Below are 19,783 nucleotides of genomic sequence, written 5' to 3'. Positions count from 1 at the left end.
CCTAATATAAATCCCCTATATATTAATAGAGAAGCATTTTTGCAAAAAATGCTGATGTGTCATCGGCAGAGAGCTTGAAGCACATTTTAGCAAATAACCTTCATTAATTAATACTAATTATATCTATGCCATTATAAATTTAAATCAAATTTTATTACATAAATTGAAACCATTTGTAGCCATTTAATTTGAATCTATATAATACTTCTTTAAAAAAACAAAAAATATAAACATAATAATTGAAAATAATATTTTTACTCATAATAATTTTATTTAAATTGATTTAACCGCACTATGTGCGGGTTGTTACCTAGTGTGTCTTTAAGAATGCTAGCGGGCTATCATCAACAAAAATCCGCCTACAATGCATAAACATTTTGTATAATACAACCAATCAAAAGGAGAAATGAATGCACCCACAATAAAACTCTGATTGGTAAACAAAAACAACTTTTTGATCATGTTATATGATTTTCTTGTTACACTTTTTTTTTTTCTCTTTTTCAGGTAAAGTTACGGTTACTGGTGAGCCCTTTTGTACACAAGTAAAGTAAAGAAAATGACACTCACACAAGTAACCCGTGTGTAGGCGACAACAATAACAAAAAAAAAAAAACCAACCAAAAGTAAAACACAACACAAAGCGTATGGAACTTGGTTAGAGAGATTCAATCTTGTTTGTGACTCGTGTCTCGTTTTGATTTTCTTTTAGTTAGTTAGGGAGATCTTGTTTGCATAGAGGACAACACGAGATGATACGAAGCCATTGATCTACACATTTGAGGTGAAACCTATGCGAACATGGCAGCTTTCTCACTTCTTCTCTATCTTTGTACTTTGCCAAACATATGCAGCATTCCTGCAATATCAAGAAATGTTGTTACTTGCAGTTTTAGAGAGTTAAAAACATTCCTGACTAAATCAGAATTCAGATTAGAGCTCTTTACCGGATCATTGTTTGCTTGAGTAGAATCACAAGTTTCATCAACGAGTTTGTATTTCCAACTGGGGAGACTAGATATTTGGTCATCTGATGCTCCTTTGTCAGAAGATGCAATGTTCATGTTGTAGCCGAGGAAGCTACTAATGAGAGGCACAACACAACAGAGCAGGAGGAAGAGAAGAAATGGGAAGGAGTAATAGAGAGCGTTCCAAGCGAGCAAGGAGATGCAGAGGACATGAAGGATTGGAGCATAGTGGAAAGAACCGAACCGAGAATCAAACACCCATACATTACCTATCACAAACCATATCGCAAAGAAAAGCTCCAGCGATGTCCTGCATCTGTTCATCAAATGTGAGCACCTAAAACACACACACACAGAATATGTCATTTGCTTAGAGATCTTTTGCAATTTAAGTTTTATGATAAATGTTCAATTTTGCTAGTAACCTGCTGGTCTCTTCTCTGCTCCTCTGTTGCTGCTCAATGTCGCCGAAGCCAAATGCATGTCCTTGGCTAGTGTCATGTTGACGATACCGACCGTATAACAACATAAGATTGAGAAGACATCCGACGTTGTAACCAGTGATCCATAGCCTCATCGGCCAAACAGGTCTTTCTTTATTAGACAAAGCTAGTGTGAATGTTATCACAGTGATCTGTACAAGTAAAGCGATAAGCTCTGATATCATCCAAGTAACAGAATTAAAAGGATTGGTGCCAAGATCTGATCTTGAAGCGTTCTGGTAATGAAACACCCTTCTCAAGAAAAAGAACCATCTTGCTCTAGATACCCTCATAGCCAGTCTCATCAAGAAGGAAGAAGATGGAGAGCTCTCCGGAGCCATGTGAGTGTTATCATCATCATGTGGCCTGGAATCGAGGGAAGAAGATGAGGAGATAGTGATGGAGTTAATGGCTGATGATTGTAACTGAGAGGAGTAACGGGTACTCATATCAGAATCAGAGAGATGTTTATGAATTGTTTTGATCTCTTTTGAGAAACTGAGGAAGAAGATAAGAAGAACAGAGTGAAAGCTAGAAAACAAAACCCAGATAAGAAGAGATGAAGAAGAAGAGAGGAAGGTGTAGTGATAATGTCAGAGAAGGTGAAGTTGGGTGTGAGATGGCGACGAAGAAGCAACCAAAAAAAAAATGGATTTTTTTTGCTTAGGTTTGAAGAATGCAGGAGGCAGAGAAGGAGGAGAAGATAACCGTTGGCCTATAAAAACCTAACAACCTTAGTTTTTGTCTTTGAAGCAATACTCCGACAGCAACCGCTGCTTTAACCATTCTCTCGTTCTTTTAGTTACAAAACAACAACAACTCTCCCTCTTTCCCTCTTTCCCTCAACGCAAAGGCCACGAAATCAATTACTTGTTGGGGTTGGGTTGGGTTGGGTCGGGTCGGGTAAACGGGCATCCAAATTTTTTAAGGGTCCCGCCATGGGCCCAACCAATTCGGTTTGCGGCTTTTCCTAATCTTATCTCCTTCGTAACTCCAGCGGGTAAAAACGTTACGGACTGACTCAGTGAGTTTGTGATCGAGTCAAAGACGAGCAGGCCTGGGTAAGAGAGATCTCCCAGAGGGCTTGCATCAAGCTAGTCCTCCACTCCAAGTTCCTTCTCTTGAATCCTCTGGAGATCTCTCTCGTCATGATTTTGAAGGTTTGAAACCCAACTATATGAAGCTTTAGGATCTGATTGACGTGTACATTGAATTACAAATAGAAAGATGATAAATTTGGATCTTCATTGCTTGGAATTGACAGGCAGGGAAGTAACTTCCAGCAGCTGTTAGTGTCCCTTAGGATTTCAATTAGAAAAGATGGAAACTTTTAGCCTTGTTTTGCTTGACTTTGAAACAGTACACTGATGACTTCAGGTAAAAGACTTTTTTTTGTTGCATTATTTAGCTCGAGGTCTAATAAGTATATTGTCAGGGAACTAAAGGTTTGATGATGTTGCGGCTCTGTGGTGGGGTGTGCTATTTCCTCCATGCTCCACTGTGAATATTGTTTTATCAGATTTGCTTGGAGAATGATCAGAGCAAGATGGAGGCAGCAAGCTACTTTTAAAGGTGTCATCAGGGAGTATTTTTTATCAGATTTGCATTTCATCAGAGAAAATAGATGGACCTCGCAGATTTTGATGATCATCCCACAATGTCACCAAGTAAGCGTGATGCATAAATCCGTAAAGCTACACCTTTAATGTACAAGATGGTAGTATCTCATTTCTACTCATTGTCATTCTCTAATTTAATTGCAGGGACTGGCTGAACCCTGCATTCCTCAGCTGTAGAACTGCCAGGCGATGTACCTATGCTCTTCAGTCTTCATCATAATCATCCACGGTTAGCTTTTGAAGACTCTCTTTTTGGAGTTATAGAGTCTGTGTTAAAGTGTTTTCCAGATTCACGATAGAGCAAAAGTGCTCAAAGTACTATACTTTTTTGTCCCAAACTTCTTCTTGTGATCCATTTTTTTAGATCCCTAAACTATGATCTTTGGCTGTTCTTTTATCTTGCAAGATGCCTGTTTGAAAATCCAGGGTCATTTAAATTCGAAATTATTTTTTTACATCGTCACTTAAACTTACAAAGTCTTTACACAATATTATTATTGCTACCAAATCATATGGCAGTAGTTGATCCCTCACCTGCAGGTCTAAGAAAGTCCAGAGAAAATATATGTTCAACTGCAGCAAGGTTTTAGAACACCGGGCAGCCCTTAACTACGATCCCTTTCGCTGTCGGGCAATTTGCCAAAGGGCAATGGTCTGTGTTCTCACTCCCCCACCAATCAGGTAAGCTTATGTTATTGTTCTGCAACACAAAGTAAATCAACACTCCCATAATCGCAGTGCCTGCATCAAGAGCTGCAGAGAGGATGTAGTTATGCCTTGCCCACCATCCCTTATACCTCCTGAAGATATAGTAGTTGAATATGAACCCGACAACGAACCACGACCAGTAGTTCACAGCCTTGGCCATTGGCATCATATTAGTCGCTGAGAAGATCAAGGGAATATGAATCTTCTGTATCCACTTCTTCTCCGGGAATTTCCTTGCAAAGAACCAGACCGGGACAGGAGCAAGAAAGCCAATGAGGAAAAACCAGTTCATTCCCGAGTAAATGCCTTTACTTGTGAACATCCTTGCAGGGCCAATGATTCCCCAAATGATCGACGCGTTATAGAACACTTCATCCCCAGGGCAAGTCCACGGACTACTCTTTGGGAGCTTATCTATGTTACAGATGTTCTCGACTGAAGAAAGCAGCCACCATGTGGTTCCGAAGGAGACAGTTGAAGCAACAATAGTCGCAACTAGTTGAACGAGGAACATAGATCTCGGTGGAATCTTCATGTAGTGGCCAAGTTTGAAGTCTCCGACAAAGTACAAGGCTTGAGACATACTCACAGAACCATAAGTCTTAAAAGCCACATTGGTAAGTGGCTTTCCCGGATACAAGAACCCGATGATCAGTTCCGATATAACATTAAGACCCATTTGCTGGTTAGTGGTCGCTAGGATAACTCCGATAGGCAAAGTGAAGGTAAAGGCGATGGCGCAAGCGAGTAAAAGTCCCCACCATGGAAGCTGAAGCTGTTTGCCAAATCCCTCACATGCGTAAAGAGCTAGCACAAAGGAAACAGCGAGAACCGCGACAAACCACCATTGAGGTACTTCTTTATAATTCTTCTTCATCAGTCTTGTATGCACATCTCCAAACTTGTCCTTTGTTGCCAATGTTGCCTTCTTCCACATCCCCCAGATAAACCTTCATGGAAACAACCACAACAACAACGATAAAAGATTTTTCAAGGAAAATGATAAATTGATCTATATTTTGAGATGCAGAGCAGAGAAAAAAGGAAGGATTCTAACTTTCCGTCAAAGAGGGCGACGTGAGAAATGGTTGCGGTAAGGGTACCGAAGCTGAGTCCATAGATCAGAGCAAACAGAATGCTAAGGTAAAGCTTGCTATAGCTTTCGTAAGCAGGAAGATCGATATCGAATGCCTTCTGGTTTAGGATACGAGTGGTGTTGTAACGCTGACCAGTGTGATCAAATGTGTGAGAGGTATAGAAAGGAAACTTCTTTGCTTCGTAAGCGTTGCTCCAGTAGAAGATAGGAAGAATTATGTAGAAGAAGATGACAAATCCGCCAAAGCAATTAGCTATAGCAAAGAACGGTACAGCTAAAGGACTGCCTAAGAAACCTACAACCGTGGACCAATCAAGACCAAATGAGCCAATACCAAGACCGTGCAGCCCTGAACCAATCTGTTGAGCGGTCACAGAGCGGGTCCATATCCAGCAGAAGAAGGAGAGGGATGAGATGGAAGGGAAAAGATAGCCAGGGACTATGTAGTAAGTGAAGCTCACGAAGAAGACTATTAAGAAGAATCTAAGCCTCGTTTGTTTGCCTTCACGCTTCTCCTCCTTCTCATGTAAGGCTCTAATCCATACAATTTGACATACAAAGATTAAAGCAAACAAATTTTATACTATCGTGAAACTTACAAATGTGAATGTTTTAAAAGGAGAAAAAAAACACAAACCTAAAGAGAGAGACTTGAACCAGATTTGCAGGCCACCACATGTAAGGTGAGTCCACTAGGAATTTCCTGAACATACCAGCCCATCCATATCCCAACAACTATATGATTAAAAAAAAAATGTTACTGCACGTTACAAAAAGTTTATTTAATTTTAGACTTACGTATATACATGCATATACCTGAGTGGTTTGCAGAAGCAACATGGCGGCTGTGGGATTAAGATCCCGGTGGTAAAATGCTTTAACGATGGTAATGATGCTGGTCGCATAAACTGCTCCGGCTCCGGTATTAGCGAATATAGTGATCAATACATGTTCCTTCATGTTGAATGGTCCAGGGTTCAACGAACCGAACCAAATTGTACCGAGTAACCGGAATTTCCTTGTTGGTAGAGTCGTGGCCATGAGCTTTCCTAGAGGGAGAGTGACGATCTGAGCCACGACTGAAGATACCATCAGCTGGTTCGAACGGTAACCGAAGAAATTGTTCACGAACGCGAGTACCACGCACGATAACATTCCTAAGAACCATGTTCGGAACGTCAATACAGGCAGAGATGGATCGTCGGTTATCGGCACGGCGAACCGGACTTCTTCTATTGGACTGTCGTTTTCATCCTCCCCTTCTTCTTCATCTGCACCGTCAAAGATGGTTTAATCACAACCGACCAAAAATTACGTAAAAGACATTAATCGTTAGAATTTAGGATATGAATATCCGGAATTATACAAATCAAATTATTTATCAGTTAGGTACTTAGGTTCTGATATAACAGTAAAAAAAAGAATCAAACCACAGCAAACCAAGTTTGATCGGAACAGAGCCGAGAGTTCATTTACCGGCTATGACGATCTTGGACTCAAACGTGTTGTCCGGAGGCTTGGATACTTGGAGAGTGCCTACCATTTTCTATTTTCCTCCAAAAGTAGACGTCGGCTCGATCGGGTGAGAATGACCAGAGAGAGTCCTGGATAACTTGCCGGAGAATTAATGTTCTTGTAAGAAACTTGTGTAAATGTACTTCTATTAAAAGAAGTTTTCTCTGTTTTAGTAAAGATGTTTAAGAGGATGTAGTATTAGATAAAAACTAGACTGTAATTTGTAGTGTGAAGAGTCTAATAATTCTCAAAGAATTTATGTACACTTTATAAATTCAATAACAATTCACTTATAACTTGGAAAAACTTCCAACTTGGGGGTAAAAAAGTAAAATCTTGATTTCGAGTATGAAGGTAGGATTCTGCTTTTAGTATCTTGTTGAAACAGAACAGATACTTTAACTAGCTAAAAGAATTAACAGATACTAAATATAGCAACTGTTAGCATGAAATCACTTACAGTACTATTATAGCAATTTGTAGTATGTACCGTCTATATTGCTTTTTTGTTTTTTTTTTTTCTTTCTTCTTCACTCTATTGCCTTTAATTTGAAAGAAACAAAAGTCACTTCCACGGATGATTAGACGACTTCTGTATACAAGAATAATGAACTTATCAAAAACAGTTTACATACTTTTTCATTCAAAATAAAGATGGGTAGGATATATAGAGAGACTGAGAGAGAGAGTAAATTACAAATCAAAATTGAGCATTCCAATAATGATAACTAAAGTAACGGATGTTGATTTAATTTCATAGAAATAACTAGTTACAGACAATATGGTGATGTAAGAGTTGCAATTTAATTGGCGATCACTTCCAGCAGCTAAAAACAAAATTCTTTACCGAGAGTAACAAAGTCTTATACTACATGTAATAATTGGGTTCGTGTTCGATGAGAATACTCTGATGAAGCACCGCTTAATACATCCCCGAATTTGACTTGGACTCTTTTGTTTTGTGCGTAGGACGCGCGTCAGAACAAATTAGAGGTACTGTTTCGGTCTTGTAGTCTAGTCACAATTGCATTATTGCGTTTGTTTTGATTTTCCAATATCTATCGTTGTTTCCATTATCAACCTGTTATACAAAATGAATGCATGTTTACACTTTTGTTCAAGTTTCTGTTTCTAGCCACTATGGATACACTGTCTGTCTGTCTTATTCAGTCTGTTTCGTGTCAATGTCTATGACATTTTAGGTTGTCAATTTGTAATCAATCAATCACCTGCAAACTTTTATCCCAAACAAATAGAAAAAAAAAAAACATGCAAAATGATAATTTCCTTACAATTTTGTTCTAACTTTTGATGCTTGTTCAAAAAAAAAAAAAAGGAATCTAAAATTTACCAAAATAAAATTCGCATTCAGCGTTCAAAATTGAGTGTAGAAAATTACGTGATTTCAGTTTTTATTATACATCAACTTTAATTACTCATGCATGGGGGTACGTATATATAATTTGTTCAGTGAGTTAAATATATTTAATTTCTAGGCCTAGAGATGATTGATTGGTATTAAATAGATCAAAGAAAAACTATAAACTTAGCTCTTCATAATAGATCAAGATCTTCTGTTAATTATGATAATTATCTTCTAATGTTCTGTACACACGATTCTAATTCTAATAGTTAAAATGATTACTTTTTGAGAGGTTAAAAAATATTTTGACACATTTACGTAAGAACATATATGTTCTTAGATGTCGTATGATTTGGTTTAATAATCATCAATTGAGTGATTCTTTAGAAATCTACAAGTAGTATACTACTCACATATATTAACACACTCAAACCATTAATTATCAACATAAATCAGACACGAGTAAAATAATAATTAACACAAAGTATTGGGCCATCAAATTTCTAGTAGATTCGAGTACGGCCCATTAGCTAGTTTCAGTCAGCCCATTAACGTTGTTCAGTCTCCGGGTAAGTTAGTTAGTTTCCTCGACTAGCTCTACCTCCATCTTCATCTTCTACCTCTGCACTTCTGCTAAAACCCTCGCCGCGTTAAACCCTAATTTGTAATAAACTAATTCCATGGCTGCTCTTACGCGTAACAAGAAGAATAGGACAAATTCACAGACCCCTCCACTGAATAAGCGGACCAAGTCGTCTCCAATGAAGAAGCCGGCGAAATCTCAGAAGCCTCCGTTGAAGAAGCAGAGGAGATGTATCCCGGAGGAGAAGCCTGAAGTTTCTACAGATGAGGAAGAAGAAGAGGAAATTGAACAGTCCAATCAAGGAGATGAAGGGTCTGAATCAGGTTCTGACTTTTTCTCAGATAGTGATGGTGAAGAAGGAAACGATGATGATGATGCAGAGCTCTTGGGTGGCGACTTGCTTGATGGTAGCGATGACGAGGAGGGAACTTTGGGTTCTGATTTGGATTCTGACTCTGATGAATCCGATATTGAGGTAAAATCTAGAGCTATTGATAAAAAACGTAAAAAGGAGGAAAAAGATGCAAAAGATGAATTCACAATGAACATTAAGGAACAGCCTGATGAGTTTCAGCTACCAACCAAAAAGGTGACATTAAGGAACATTAAGGAACCGCTTTGTTATGATTTTGTTCATTTTCTTGCTCTCTTAGAAAATGATACAAATTTACTAGTTTTCTAATCTTTGGTTTGGCACTACATTGTTTAGGAACTTGAAGCAGAGGCACGTGGGCCACCAGATCTTCCTAGCTTGCAAATAAGGATTAGAGAGAGTGAGTAACATTTTCAAGTTTTATTCCTTGTGGAGGTTCTTCTTGGTGTAATGTTATTATTAGGATTGTTTCGGATCTCCTAAGGAATGATCCTCTTAATTCTTAGTTTAATGGCTCTATTATATGTTTCAGTTGTTAGAGTGCTGTCGAATTTTAAGGATTTGAGGCCAGATGGAGCCAAGAGGACAGATTATGTTGACCAGCTTAAAGCTGATCTTTGTTCTTGTTATGGCTATAATGAGTTCCTTATTGGAACTTTGATTGAGGTTATTCCCTAGTCTCAGTATCTGACTTTTCTCTTTACGCTCGCTTTGGTCTAAAGTTACGTGGAGGAATTATGTTACTTATATATATTATGTTCTCTCTTGACAGATGTTTCCTGTTGTTGAACTCATGGAACTAATTGAAGCTTTTGAAAAGAAAAGGCCTACCTCTATACGTACCAACACTCTTAAGGTGAAGTTTGTTTTTGCTTTGGAGTGTATAGAAATAAGTGTTCTTTGCTGTCGAGGTATATAATTTATGTTGATGTTTGTTTTGGTTAAGACTCGGAGACGGGATCTGGCTGATGTACTTTTGAACAGAGGAGTTAATCTAGACCCATTAAGCAAGTGGTCAAAAGTAAGTAGTGTTTGCAGATTGTCTTCCATTTAATATGTGTAAACATTTTTGTGGACCATCCGTAGTTGATTGATTCTGGCGTTATATTTGTAGGTTGGACTTATCGTTTATGATTCACAAGTTCCGATTGGTGCAACTCCTGAATATTTGGCTGGTTTCTATATGGTAATTGATTTTTGGATGTTTTGTTACGTACAGCTCACACTTTATGTGTATTCGTAATTGTTTACTTAAGTATGTTCTTGGTACATATTCAGTTGCAAAGTGCTAGTTCCTTCTTGCCGGTGATGGCCCTTGCTCCTCAAGAAAAAGAGCGAGTTGTGGACATGGCGTAAGTAATTATATTTACAGAAATGCACTATATTTGTGTCGTAGATGACCATATGATGACAAGCATTACCATAGGTTGATATTCAAGTGTTGCTAATGATACATATCGTACTATCATGTGTTATAGATCATGTGCTATTGATGCAAAGTGTTGTCAAAACGAGAAAGCCAATTTTGATTGTCCCGTGATGTGAGACATATGCAACTAGTTGTATATTGTGGTATCTATAACAAGTTTTTATACTACTGCAGTGCGGCACCTGGTGGTAAAACGACTTATGTTGCTGCACTAATGAAGAATACAGGTATGCATTCATTGGTTCCTGGTTCTTTGTTCCTCCAGCTCCACAGTTATAGTCAGATATCCTAATGCTATAATGATTATATAACCAGGCATAATATATGCGAACGAGATGAAAGTACCTAGGCTTAAGTCACTTTGTGCCAATCTGCATCGCATGGGAGTGACAAATACCATAGTTTGTAACTATGACGGAAGAGAGGTTAGCTTCTTGAACCTTTCTATTGACAATACATGCTAGAGGATGTTAAATTTGCAAATTGGTTGTAAAAGACAGTAACTAATTCTAAAAGACAGTTTCTCTGTTATTCCCTTGCATTTTTTGTTTATCTTATCTTTTTTTGCCTTTCAGCTATCCAAGGTTTTAGGTCAGAACTCGGTTGATAGAGTATTGCTGGATGCTCCTTGCAGTGGAACTGGAGTAAGAAATTTTGGACCCGACCCTCTTATAGTCTTTTAAATGAATTTTCTGTTCATAGTTTGATATCGACTTCTACACAATGCAGGTTATATCAAAAGATGAATCGGTTAAAACTTCCAAAAGTGCTGATGACATAAATAAATTTGCTCATTTGCAAAAGGTATGTTGTTGTCTTGAACAAAGTAAACTAAAAACATTCCCTGCATCGAAAACAAATATATAAAGATGAAAAATAGTATGAACGCTTCTTACACCCTCTTTATGCGAAAAGATCAAGAAGGACGCATGTGGTTTGTAATGCTAACCTACATATTTTTCTTTGTGCATAGCAACTTATACTGAGTGCGATTGATTTGGTAGACGCCAATTCCAAAACTGGTGGATATATTGTTTATTCAACATGCTCCATTATGATTCCCGAGGTTGGTTAACCATACTTTTTCTGTTCCACTTTTGTTTTTTCAGTCGTCTTTCATGTTTTGTCACTATTTTCATTTGTACACAAATTATGCAGAACGAAGCTGTTATCGATTATGCCCTTAAAAAGAGGGATGTTAAAGTCGTTCCATGTGGACTTGATTTTGGCCAACCAGGGTAATATACAATTTTATCTGCATAGGAAATTTCATGATTCTTCTTCTGAACACATGCTTTGCTGCATGTAATCAGATTTAGCAGTTTTAGAGAACAGCGGTTCCACCCTTCTGTAGAGAAGACTAGACGTTTCTATCCCCACGTACACAACATGGACGGATTCTTTGTTGCAAAGGTATGTATACTTTGGTTATAGCCTATGAATAGTTTCCCTGCGAGAGATCCAACCATTTGATGCGGATGGACGAAAATATGTCTTATGATATATCAATAGTGATTTAAATGATGAGGTATTTTACTCTTCCTTTTTGGTTCTGCAGCTGAAGAAGATGAGCAATGCAATGCAGCCTACAGAAACTGATAAGCCAGTTGAAACAATGGGGAAAGCTCAGGTGTCGTCTAGCGATGATGATGAAGAGGCTGAGGCCATTGAGGAGTTGAAGAAACCTTCTGTTGCAAATGGGCAACCCAAGCGAGAGAGTAACACAAAAGAATACAAGAACAGACAAAAATTTCCAAGGTCAAAGGAGACTCACAAAGGCAAAAGGAATACAAGCATAAAAAGCGAAAGTGGTTGTGGTACTGTGGAAGAACCAAGGAAGCAAAAGAAGAAGAGATCACAAGGGAAGAATGAAATTGCTCAAGCTAGGTAAAAGATCATTCACTGTTTCCTTGACAGATAAAAGAGAATACCTTCTTAAGTAAATTGTTGTATCATACGTCCATTTGTTCATAATGTTTGAATATGTTACAGGGAAGAGAAAAGAAATGCCATGAGAGAGAATGCTATGGACAGGCCAAAGCACAGAAAATAAGATTAGGTTCGGGTTGCATCTTGGATAACAACTCAAAGAGGGAGAATCTTTCGGTGTTATAGTCACGGTGAAGTACACAAGAAAGGAGAGGCTTCAATGGCTGAGGGTAAGGTTACCGTTGCAGTATACAACAATGGCTTTGTAATTTTTGACTAGTTACCAAGTAAACACCAAAACAGCTAGAAACTATGGGAAAGACAGAGTAACACTCACATGGATAAGTTTCTTTTGTTGTTGTTTTTTTTTTTCTCCTTGTTTTCAATGTGGAGTTGTAAATTAATTGAAGGGAAAATGAGGTCTTAAAATGGCAAAGTGTTTGAAAGGCTATCAATTTTTCAGATCAGTGCCAACTCTTCAAATTAAATTTGGAGGGTGGGGGCCATGATGTTACAACATAAAAATATAAATTTATCTGGTGACAAATTAAGGGAATTGGGAGTAAGTGAGCTGTTAATTGTTAGGGAGGGATGTGAAGGTTTTCTGAAGTGGGACTTTTGTGTTCGGAGAAACATGACAATCCGCCAATCAATTTCTTCATCCATCATTGTCAGAATTATCTCTCTGTTGGGGACCTTTACATTTACTTCTCTCACACTAATCTTCTTGTTTCTATTTTTAGCTTTTCAGCACATATTATATACTGCTGCACACACACTCACATGCATTATATATACCCATCGTATAATTTGCTGTTATGCACTTTATATAAATTAAGATTTGGATATTCCAAAATCCGGTAAAAGAGTATAGAAAAGAGATTCCTTTGCAGGACCCGACCAAAAGATACATCTTTTAAAAAGCAATTAGTTAATCTACCATTCTTGCTACTTAACAAATTGGTAAAGTAATTTGAGGACTATAGTATTACTGATGTCGATTCAAACAAGAACAAAGAGTTAACTACTAGTACTTAATGAAATAACCAGTCTCAATAAAGCCATTGAAAATACTGCCCTCTATGCATCGGAAATAATCATCATTACTATTATTGCAAATTACAAGGCATGAGGCATCATTGAAAGCTTTGGCCTTTTTTTCTTTTTCTTTCTTAATCGAAAGCTTTGTCTAATTGTGTCTTCCAGTTGTGAGAAAAGCCCTAAAAAAAGTCGAAAACTTTAACTCTCAATTCTCTCACTCTCTGATTCATTTCTCTCTCTCTATCTTCGTTTCCATGGAAGGAAGGTGATGAGTTCATCAAATCCCTCTCTCTCTCTTTAGTATTTTACTGATACATGATGATGAAAAAGTCATCTCTTTCCTTTTTTGGCATATCATCATCCCTTTTCTTCTTTCTCTGCCTAACTCCTGAACCTCAAAGATCTTTTCTCTCCCAAAGCTCTTCTTAATTAAAGGTATCGTTTTTGTGTATATTTCTCCCCTATTTATTATCTTCTTCATCTTCTTTTTTTGTTTTTTTGTTTTGTTTTGTTTCTGTGGGTCTGCATAGATCCAGAAGAGCTTTGCTTGATTGTTCTTACATTTCTGAGATCTGTTAAAAAGGTAAAGACTTTGCATGAAATCTATGAGTAGGGGTTTATGCTAATTTATTGGTAATTGGAGAGTCAGAGAGTCTGAATTGTGTATCCCTGATGTAGAAATGGTGGATTACTTTTGAGTTGAGTAAGTGTCTGTTTGTTTACTCAATTACTTGGGAGCTCGAGATCCGTAACTTGTTTCTTTCGACATGCTTTCTATATGGAAACTATAATTTTCTATCTTAATTTGATGGATAAACGCTTTGATCTTGTGATTCCAACATGAATCCCTTGGTAATGATTGAGCTTTGTGTTTATCTGCTCAGCTCTGTGGTAAAGGATGTTTTTTGATTACGAGGAGAGAGTGATAAGAGCTCTTGATTGTGGTTTTATAAAAGAGCTCAAAATTTATGTAATCTGTATCTGTTGTGTTTTCTGGTTATTTTTATTCTATAGGTAGTCTTTCCTCTATATGACCCAATGGTATAACTGTTTTTGTTTTGCGAGTTTTCTTTTGAGATTTAAGTAACGGACCACTATGTTTTGTTCAATGCAGAGCTCAGGACACTATCTGAGGGGATCGGTGACAGGACGATAACTGGAGTTAAGAGCAGTTTCTTAAAATCTTGGGTGTTAAGTAGATAGGTTCCGTTTGATGGCCTCAAAGTCTGGTTCTGGAGTTCTCCCAGAAAATAATAAGCAAACCTTGGAAACATCAGTTTCCAATTCCAGTCAAAGTGTCTCAGTCAGCACATTGGCAGATCAAGTATCTTCGACTTTGTCTTTTGCTCCAAGCAGTAACAGTAAAACTGTTGGTGAAGTTAAACTTAGTGAGCAGTCTGGTCCTGCTGAGAGCGGAAAGAGTAACACATATAGACCAAGCACAAGTAGTGATATCAGTGATGAGAGCACATGTAGCAGCTTAAGTAACAACAACAAGCCTCACAAAGCGAATGACGTGAGATGGGAAGCAATACAAGCTGTCCGAACGAAACATGGTATTTTGGGTTTGAACCATTTTAGGCTCTTGAAGAGGTTAGGGTGTGGGGACATCGGAACTGTTCATCTTGCTGAGTTGCACGGAACACGGTGTTATTTTGCAATGAAGGTTATGGACAAAGGGGCTTTGGCTAGTCGTAAAAAGCTTCTTAGAGCTCAGACCGAGAGAGAGATATTGCAATGTCTTGACCACCCTTTTCTCCCAACTTTGTATAGTCATTTTGAGACTGATAAGTTCTCATGTTTGGTTATGGAGTTCTGTCCTGGAGGTGACTTGCATACCCTTCGACAAAGACAGCCCGGGAAGCGATTCTCGGAACAAGCAGCAAAGTAGGAGTTTTTTTTTGAACCAGAATCAATTTAGTGCTGTGTCCTTGATCCCTCTTTTGTGATAAATCATATTGGTTTTTTTACTTTTCTTCCAGGTTTTATGTAGCGGAAGTACTTCTTGCTATGGAATATCTTCATATGCTTGGGATCATTTACCGCGATCTTAAGCCAGAGAATGTTCTTGTGAGAGAAGATGGACATGTTATGCTCTCTGACTTCGACCTCTCTTTGAGGTGTACTGTTAGCCCCACAGTGGTTAGATCAACTGCTCTCGTGTCTGAAGGGCAAAGGAACTCAGGTTATTGTGCTCAGCCCGCCTGCGTCCAACAGCCATCTTGCATTTCCGCTCCTACAACATGCTTTTCTCCTCGATTTTTCTCAAGTAAATCCAAGAAAGACAAGAAGATGAAAAATGAAACTGGAAACCAGGTTAGTCCGTTGCCTGAGCTCATTGCTGAGCCTACAAGCGCTCGTTCAATGTCATTTGTTGGCACACATGAGTACTTAGCTCCTGAGATCATCAAAGGTGAAGGGCATGGGAGTGCAGTTGATTGGTGGACTTTTGGAATCTTTCTGTACGAGCTATTGTTTGGTAAAACCCCGTTTAAGGGATCTGGAAACCGAGCAACACTCTTCAATGTTGTGGGTCAGCCTCTGCGTTTCCCTGAATCTCCAGTTGTCAGTTTTGCTGCTAGGGATTTGATTAGGAGTCTGCTTGTGAAGGAGCCTCAGCATAGATTAGCGTATAAGCGTGGTGCAACTGAGATGAAGCAACATCCTTTCTTCGAAGGAGTGAATTGGGCATTGGTTCGATGCGCCAGCCCACCAGAGATACCGAAACCCGTTGATCTTGAGAGTGCTCCTGCTACTCCAGCAGCAGCCACATCTACCAGTGTCAAGACTGACCAGAGTTATCTGGAGTTTGATTTCTTTTGAGAACTTTCAGCAAGGAAACTGCCAATAGATTATATCAAATTGTTCTCTGCAATCTTCAAACCCGTTTAGTAATTTAAAAATGTGATAACTATTCAATTCTTTGTCGATGCCATTCTTGGAAAATTGTGAATCATGCTGAAAGTCCTACGCCTTTTTTCATACATGGAACGTCCGATTGCGGAAAGCTGGTCTAAGAATCATAAGAAGTAGGAGCACATAAATAACGTTTTAACATGGTTTGTCCTCTTTGAACCCGAAGAGGGAATGAAGTTTTAAAGCTAACCATAATAACCTTCTTTGTTGGATGTCCCAAAGCCACATCACAAAACCCCAACAGTTTTTCTTTGATGCATTTTCACAAAACCCCCCAACATTTTCTTCTGCAAATAACAGACTCCCACAACTATATATGAAAAAGTCCATAAGATAAACGATCTTTATGTGATGTTACACCCAATTTCCATCCCAAATGAAACCAGAGAACCAATGGGCCGATTGATTAGGCATGTTTTTTTTAGCTTCTTCTTTCTGTTGGGAATTATTTAGGAAAATTGTCAAATACAAAACTTACAATTTAAACGTTAAATAAACAATTACAAGATATTAGTTCTCTTCGGCTGAGCTCATTACAGAGCCTACAAGGCTACAAGCGCTCGTTCAGTGTCATCTCTTGGCACACATGAAGGTGAAGGGCACTACAATGCGGTTGATTGGTGTGGTGGACTTTTGGAATCTGCAAATCAATCCGTTTTAGTATTTTGAAAATGTGATGAATTATTTAATTCTTTGGCAATGCCATTCTTGGAAACTTCTGAATCACTCTTGAGACCAAAGAAGCTGAAAGTCCCTAACCGTTTCTTTCATAAATCTAAACTCAGACTGCGGGTAGCTGTTCTGATTTAGAATCATGACAAGTAGGATAGGAGCACATAAGTTACATATTATCAAACAGTTTTAACATGGATCGTCCTTTCAAGGGGAAATGTAGTCTGAAAAGCTGAAACAAGAACATAATCATCTTAGGGCTAACATATTTCTTCATTACAACTGTTTGTAGCAAGTATAAGCAACAGCCACAGAAGCAGCAGCGCAGACAACAGCAAGGGCTGCATATGTATCTTCTCGCTCCCAGCTCTCTAGCCATGTTGGTATTCCACAAACCTTACGTGTTGAAGATCCTTTCTCACTATTAATTCTAAAGAATGTCTTTTCTGCAACTTTTCTTCCCGGTGTAAGCTTCTCATTCTTGTTTCCACTTTCAAGTTGATTATCTTCTGATGTTTGTTCCAGAGACAACAACATCAAACTTGTGTCGTCTTGGCAACATGAAGAGCTGTTCCCATTTTGCTGACAACAACCGTTAGGTTCTGCAGCTCGCGACTGGCAACACGAAACATCGGCGCTGTGACTTGATGATTCCTGAGACACTTCTTCATTTCTCTGTATCGTATGGACTGCACCATTTAGCTGAAACCGCCCTTCTTGTGTTTTCTTCTGATCTTCTTCTGATAGACCCATCTCACCCCTAAAAAAATCAGACAACGGTAATGTGTTACTGTCTCTACCAATCACCAAGTTATATGGAAACTGCGAGAAAGCCAGCAGGCCAAGAAACTCTGTACTTACCTCCATAGCCGGTCTACAATCTCGCCTTTGTTCATGTGCTGCTCCAAAAGAATAGGTACATCTTCTGGCGTCACATACCCATACCTAGACACAAGAATGATTCTATCATCAAGTCAAAATCAGGGTGTTGATTGATTTGGACATTGCAGAGAATTTCCATTTATGATCCACATCTTAACTTTTAAGATACATACTAAAAGAAAACTCAAATGCAGTCTTGATCTCCTTTTGAAAAATTATTATAAAACCACATGAAAGAAAGAAGTATGTCGCATCAAACCAATCAATAAATATGTATTTCGTTACGCACCAGTGTCCTGTGACTTCCCTGTTGATGTTTGATCTGTAGATGATAACATTCCCAGCGTATTTGTGACCACCAATGTGAGAACATGGGCTAACAGACACTTTACCTTGAAGACCATGAAACTCAAGTTCTTCTCTGAATCTACTAACCAGCGACGGCCCACAAACCCCACATCGCCGGTCTCGGGATCCATGGGAACATACAAAGACATATGAGCCTTTTAGCAATTCAGGATTTCCAGGCAACCATTCACCATCCTTCACAAGCACCTCTTCCACAAACGTTTCCACATCAAAATGAGTCAACCTTCTGCATTTTAGTTTTAATTGAAACTGTCAAAAACAAGTCCAGACTGTTGAAAAAACGAGAGCAAAGAAATCTCCAACTAGCACAGCAGGACTTGAACCCTTACCTGTATCTTATCATATCAGGAAAGATAAGTACATCACCATTGGATGTCTCTGTTCCATCATGTCCCTCACATATTGTGAGTCGAGTCTACATAGCAATGGACCAAAAAGGAAAAAAAACGTGAGCCACAGACGCTTAAAAGATCATAAGATGCTAGACTGTAAGGCCTAATCATAAAACTATCCAATGATAAACAAGCAATTAACATCCATTAGAGACACCATCTCCACTTAAATTCAAAACTGACATAACTAACACATGAAGTAAGAGTAAAACCAGTAACTGCACATTACAGCTCCAAAAAAAACGTAGCTGCGTGCTCTTAATGATCCCATCTTGAATTCAGCAAACAAGTTATTATGTTGTTATCTATAGAATCTTGCTAGAAATAGACACTTTTACCTTATTTGACCCAAACACATACTTTAAGTAAAGCCAAAACAACATAGAGCTAGTGCTTTTTGCCCATTAGGGAGAGTTCAAACTTAATCATAAAGCCATGGATCAAACTTAATCAATCAGACCTAAATCCATGAGAAATTAAGAATCAAGCAATAAACTTGATTCAAGTCAACAACAGCAAACAAGCTGAATCAATCCGATGAAGATGGAATTAGAAAATAAAGCAGATTAGGAAACCTCACCTCTTTCTTCATACTACCCTTTCTAGCAGATACAGCGGCAGAGAGTAACCTAGGCAATCGATCGAACTCAGCAGCCTCGATCCTAGCGGGCCAAACAGATGGCTTTTTGTAGCACAAGAAGACATGCCTCTCGTAAAACTGTACAGTCCCAGCGAGTTGCTCCGATCGGAAATCAGGACGAGCGAATCCGAAATCAGCGTCGTTGATGCTCTCTCCACCGCCTCCACCGAGTAAGCTATCGCTCTGAAAACTACCGGAGCGAGAAGTGGGTTCGCCGAGAAAGGTGTCGAGATAGTCAGATACAGTGACCGGAGACGACGCCGTTGATGGATGATTGCTGGTAAATGATAAAGGGTCGTCTCTATCTCTTCCACTTCCCATTTTAAAAAAACTACGACACGACCGAAGTTGGAAACTTTTATAGATCGAAACTGAGAAAACTATGCAAGGGAGAGAGAAGAAGAAGAAGAAGAAGAAGTGAAAGTTTCAGTGCCTTTCCACTGAGAGGTGTCTCTCAAAGTATATTCCGTTACTCTAACTCCGGTTTAGTTCTTAACCGATATTCTATTTTGCAATCGGACCGGTACTTTTCTCTTTGTTCGTTCAAACACTACTTTTCGAATCAAACCGTTTAAGGTAGAAGAGGAGTTCTTACATTTGTGCTTAGATTGTTTAGCTTTTTTGTTGTGTAGTTAGTAAATAACTGGTTAAGCGTGGACAAGTGTTGCACTTGCACGACAATCTATTTAGAATGTAACAATAGCATTTACATCCTTTTGTAACGTATTTTTTTGTGTGGTCCAAAAAGGGAATGTAAAAGAAGAGCACAGATTCTTGTCTTTAGATTTTGGTTCTGTAATAACAAA

The 19,783-nt window shown here is 38.6% G+C and overlaps 5 protein-coding genes and 1 long non-coding RNA gene across 12 annotated transcripts; 3 read left to right on the top strand and 3 right to left on the bottom strand.

Moving 5' to 3' along the window:
- Positions 1–433: 433 nt before the first annotated feature.
- Positions 434–2,278, bottom strand: LOC104730736 (E3 ubiquitin-protein ligase At4g11680-like). Its single transcript, XM_087478598.1, has 3 exons — positions 1,394–2,278; positions 948–1,305; positions 434–859 (listed from the first exon to the last, which is right to left on the bottom strand). The coding sequence occupies exons 1-3, from the start codon at positions 1,897–1,899 to the stop codon at positions 713–715; spliced, it is 1,011 nt and encodes a 336-aa protein (XP_087334724.1). The 5' UTR covers positions 1,900–2,278; the 3' UTR covers positions 434–712.
- Positions 1,647–6,694, top strand: LOC104730738 (uncharacterized). Of its 5 annotated transcripts, none has more exons than XR_015574633.1 (7): positions 1,647–2,610; positions 2,715–2,827; positions 2,970–3,117; positions 3,214–3,298; positions 3,610–4,629; positions 4,813–5,399; positions 5,493–6,694. It is a non-coding gene; the product is annotated as an uncharacterized LOC104730738 (long non-coding RNA). The 5 variants fall into 5 exon arrangements; XR_758511.3 differs by having other exon boundaries at positions 4,808–5,399; XR_015574632.1 differs by having other exon boundaries at positions 4,722–5,399.
- LOC104730739 (oligopeptide transporter 5) lies at positions 3,483–7,021 on the bottom strand. Its single transcript, XM_087478593.1, has 5 exons — positions 6,350–7,021; positions 5,690–6,144; positions 5,511–5,608; positions 4,835–5,407; positions 3,483–4,727 (listed from the first exon to the last, which is right to left on the bottom strand). The coding sequence occupies exons 1-5, from the start codon at positions 6,414–6,416 to the stop codon at positions 3,656–3,658; spliced, it is 2,265 nt and encodes a 754-aa protein (XP_087334719.1). The 5' UTR covers positions 6,417–7,021; the 3' UTR covers positions 3,483–3,655.
- A 1,310-nt stretch (positions 7,022–8,331) lies between these two features.
- LOC104730735 (26S rRNA (cytosine-C(5))-methyltransferase NOP2B) lies at positions 8,332–12,516 on the top strand. Of its 2 annotated transcripts, XM_010449941.3 has the most exons (16): positions 8,332–8,923; positions 9,044–9,107; positions 9,240–9,373; positions 9,480–9,563; positions 9,654–9,728; positions 9,822–9,893; positions 9,986–10,059; positions 10,311–10,363; positions 10,452–10,561; positions 10,712–10,780; positions 10,866–10,940; positions 11,110–11,202; positions 11,295–11,374; positions 11,450–11,549; positions 11,695–12,023; positions 12,129–12,516. In XM_010449941.3, exons 1-16 carry the CDS (start codon positions 8,432–8,434, stop codon positions 12,187–12,189), a joined length of 1,965 nt encoding a protein of 654 aa, XP_010448243.1. In that variant the 5' UTR covers positions 8,332–8,431; the 3' UTR covers positions 12,190–12,516. The 2 variants fall into 2 exon arrangements, with proteins under 2 accessions (XP_010448243.1, XP_087334720.1); XM_087478594.1 differs by lacking the exon at positions 12,129–12,516 and having other exon boundaries at positions 11,695–12,029.
- A 369-nt stretch (positions 12,517–12,885) lies between these two features.
- On the top strand, positions 12,886–16,070 carry LOC104730734 (serine/threonine-protein kinase D6PKL1). 2 transcript variants are annotated; one of them, XM_087478595.1, is made up of 4 exons: positions 13,150–13,541; positions 13,637–13,689; positions 14,221–14,993; positions 15,089–16,070. In XM_087478595.1, the coding sequence occupies exons 3-4, from the start codon at positions 14,320–14,322 to the stop codon at positions 15,927–15,929; spliced, it is 1,515 nt and encodes a 504-aa protein (XP_087334721.1). In that variant the 5' UTR covers positions 13,150–13,541; positions 13,637–13,689; positions 14,221–14,319; the 3' UTR covers positions 15,930–16,070. The 2 variants fall into 2 exon arrangements, with proteins under 2 accessions (XP_010448241.1, XP_087334721.1); XM_010449939.3 differs by lacking the exon at positions 13,637–13,689 and having other exon boundaries at positions 12,886–13,541.
- Positions 16,071–16,849: 779 nt separating this feature from the next.
- LOC104730732 (uncharacterized) lies at positions 16,850–19,632 on the bottom strand. The gene is made up of 5 exons (XM_010449937.3): positions 18,918–19,632; positions 18,275–18,360; positions 17,866–18,171; positions 17,556–17,639; positions 16,850–17,454 (listed from the first exon to the last, which is right to left on the bottom strand). Exons 1-5 carry the CDS (start codon positions 19,296–19,298, stop codon positions 16,971–16,973), a joined length of 1,341 nt encoding a protein of 446 aa, XP_010448239.2. The 5' UTR covers positions 19,299–19,632; the 3' UTR covers positions 16,850–16,970.
- Positions 19,633–19,783: the final 151 nt, after the last annotated feature.

The sequence above is a fragment of the Camelina sativa genome, chromosome 12, assembly GCF_030686135.1.
Source record: "Camelina sativa cultivar CO46 ecotype springtype chromosome 12, ASM3068613v1".
Taxonomy (NCBI): domain Eukaryota; kingdom Viridiplantae; phylum Streptophyta; class Magnoliopsida; order Brassicales; family Brassicaceae; genus Camelina; species Camelina sativa.
Note: the sequence above shows the minus strand (reverse complement) of the source record. Positions and strands in the feature narration are given on the sequence as shown.

What these genes read in the sequence shown, in the direction of transcription:
- LOC104730739 (XM_087478593.1), bottom strand. Translation starts at nt 6,416, where the DNA reads ATGGTAGGCACTCTCCAAGTATCCAAGCCTCCGGACAACACGTTTGAG. An exon ending in GTCCAAGATCGTCATAGCCG is followed by an intron (nt 6,145 to 6,349) that starts GTAAATGAACTC and finishes TTGACGGTGCAG; the next exon opens with ATGAAGAAGAAGGGGAGGAT. An exon ending in TGCTTCTGCAAACCACTCAG is followed by an intron (nt 5,609 to 5,689) that starts GTATATGCATGT and finishes TTAATCATATAG; the next exon opens with TTGTTGGGATATGGATGGGC.
- LOC104730732 (XM_010449937.3), bottom strand. Translation starts at nt 19,298, where the DNA reads ATGGGAAGTGGAAGAGATAGAGACGACCCTTTATCATTTACCAGCAAT. An exon ending in AGGGTAGTATGAAGAAAGAG is followed by an intron (nt 18,361 to 18,917) that starts GTGAGGTTTCCT and finishes ATTGCTATGTAG; the next exon opens with ACTCGACTCACAATATGTGA. An exon ending in CCTGATATGATAAGATACAG is followed by an intron (nt 18,172 to 18,274) that starts GTAAGGGTTCAA and finishes ACTAAAATGCAG; the next exon opens with AAGGTTGACTCATTTTGATG.
- LOC104730735 (XM_010449941.3), top strand. Translation starts at nt 8,432, where the DNA reads ATGGCTGCTCTTACGCGTAACAAGAAGAATAGGACAAATTCACAGACC. An exon ending in TGCACTAATGAAGAATACAG is followed by an intron (nt 10,364 to 10,451) that starts GTATGCATTCAT and finishes TTATATAACCAG; the next exon opens with GCATAATATATGCGAACGAG. An exon ending in CTCCTTGCAGTGGAACTGGA is followed by an intron (nt 10,781 to 10,865) that starts GTAAGAAATTTT and finishes TACACAATGCAG; the next exon opens with GTTATATCAAAAGATGAATC.
- LOC104730736 (XM_087478598.1), bottom strand. Translation starts at nt 1,899, where the DNA reads ATGAGTACCCGTTACTCCTCTCAGTTACAATCATCAGCCATTAACTCC. An exon ending in AGCAGAGAAGAGACCAGCAG is followed by an intron (nt 1,306 to 1,393) that starts GTTACTAGCAAA and finishes TGTGTGTTTTAG; the next exon opens with GTGCTCACATTTGATGAACA. An exon ending in CTCAAGCAAACAATGATCCG is followed by an intron (nt 860 to 947) that starts GTAAAGAGCTCT and finishes TTGATATTGCAG; the next exon opens with GAATGCTGCATATGTTTGGC.
- LOC104730734 (XM_010449939.3), top strand. Translation starts at nt 14,320, where the DNA reads ATGGCCTCAAAGTCTGGTTCTGGAGTTCTCCCAGAAAATAATAAGCAA. An exon ending in TTCTCGGAACAAGCAGCAAA is followed by an intron (nt 14,994 to 15,088) that starts GTAGGAGTTTTT and finishes CTTTTCTTCCAG; the next exon opens with GTTTTATGTAGCGGAAGTAC.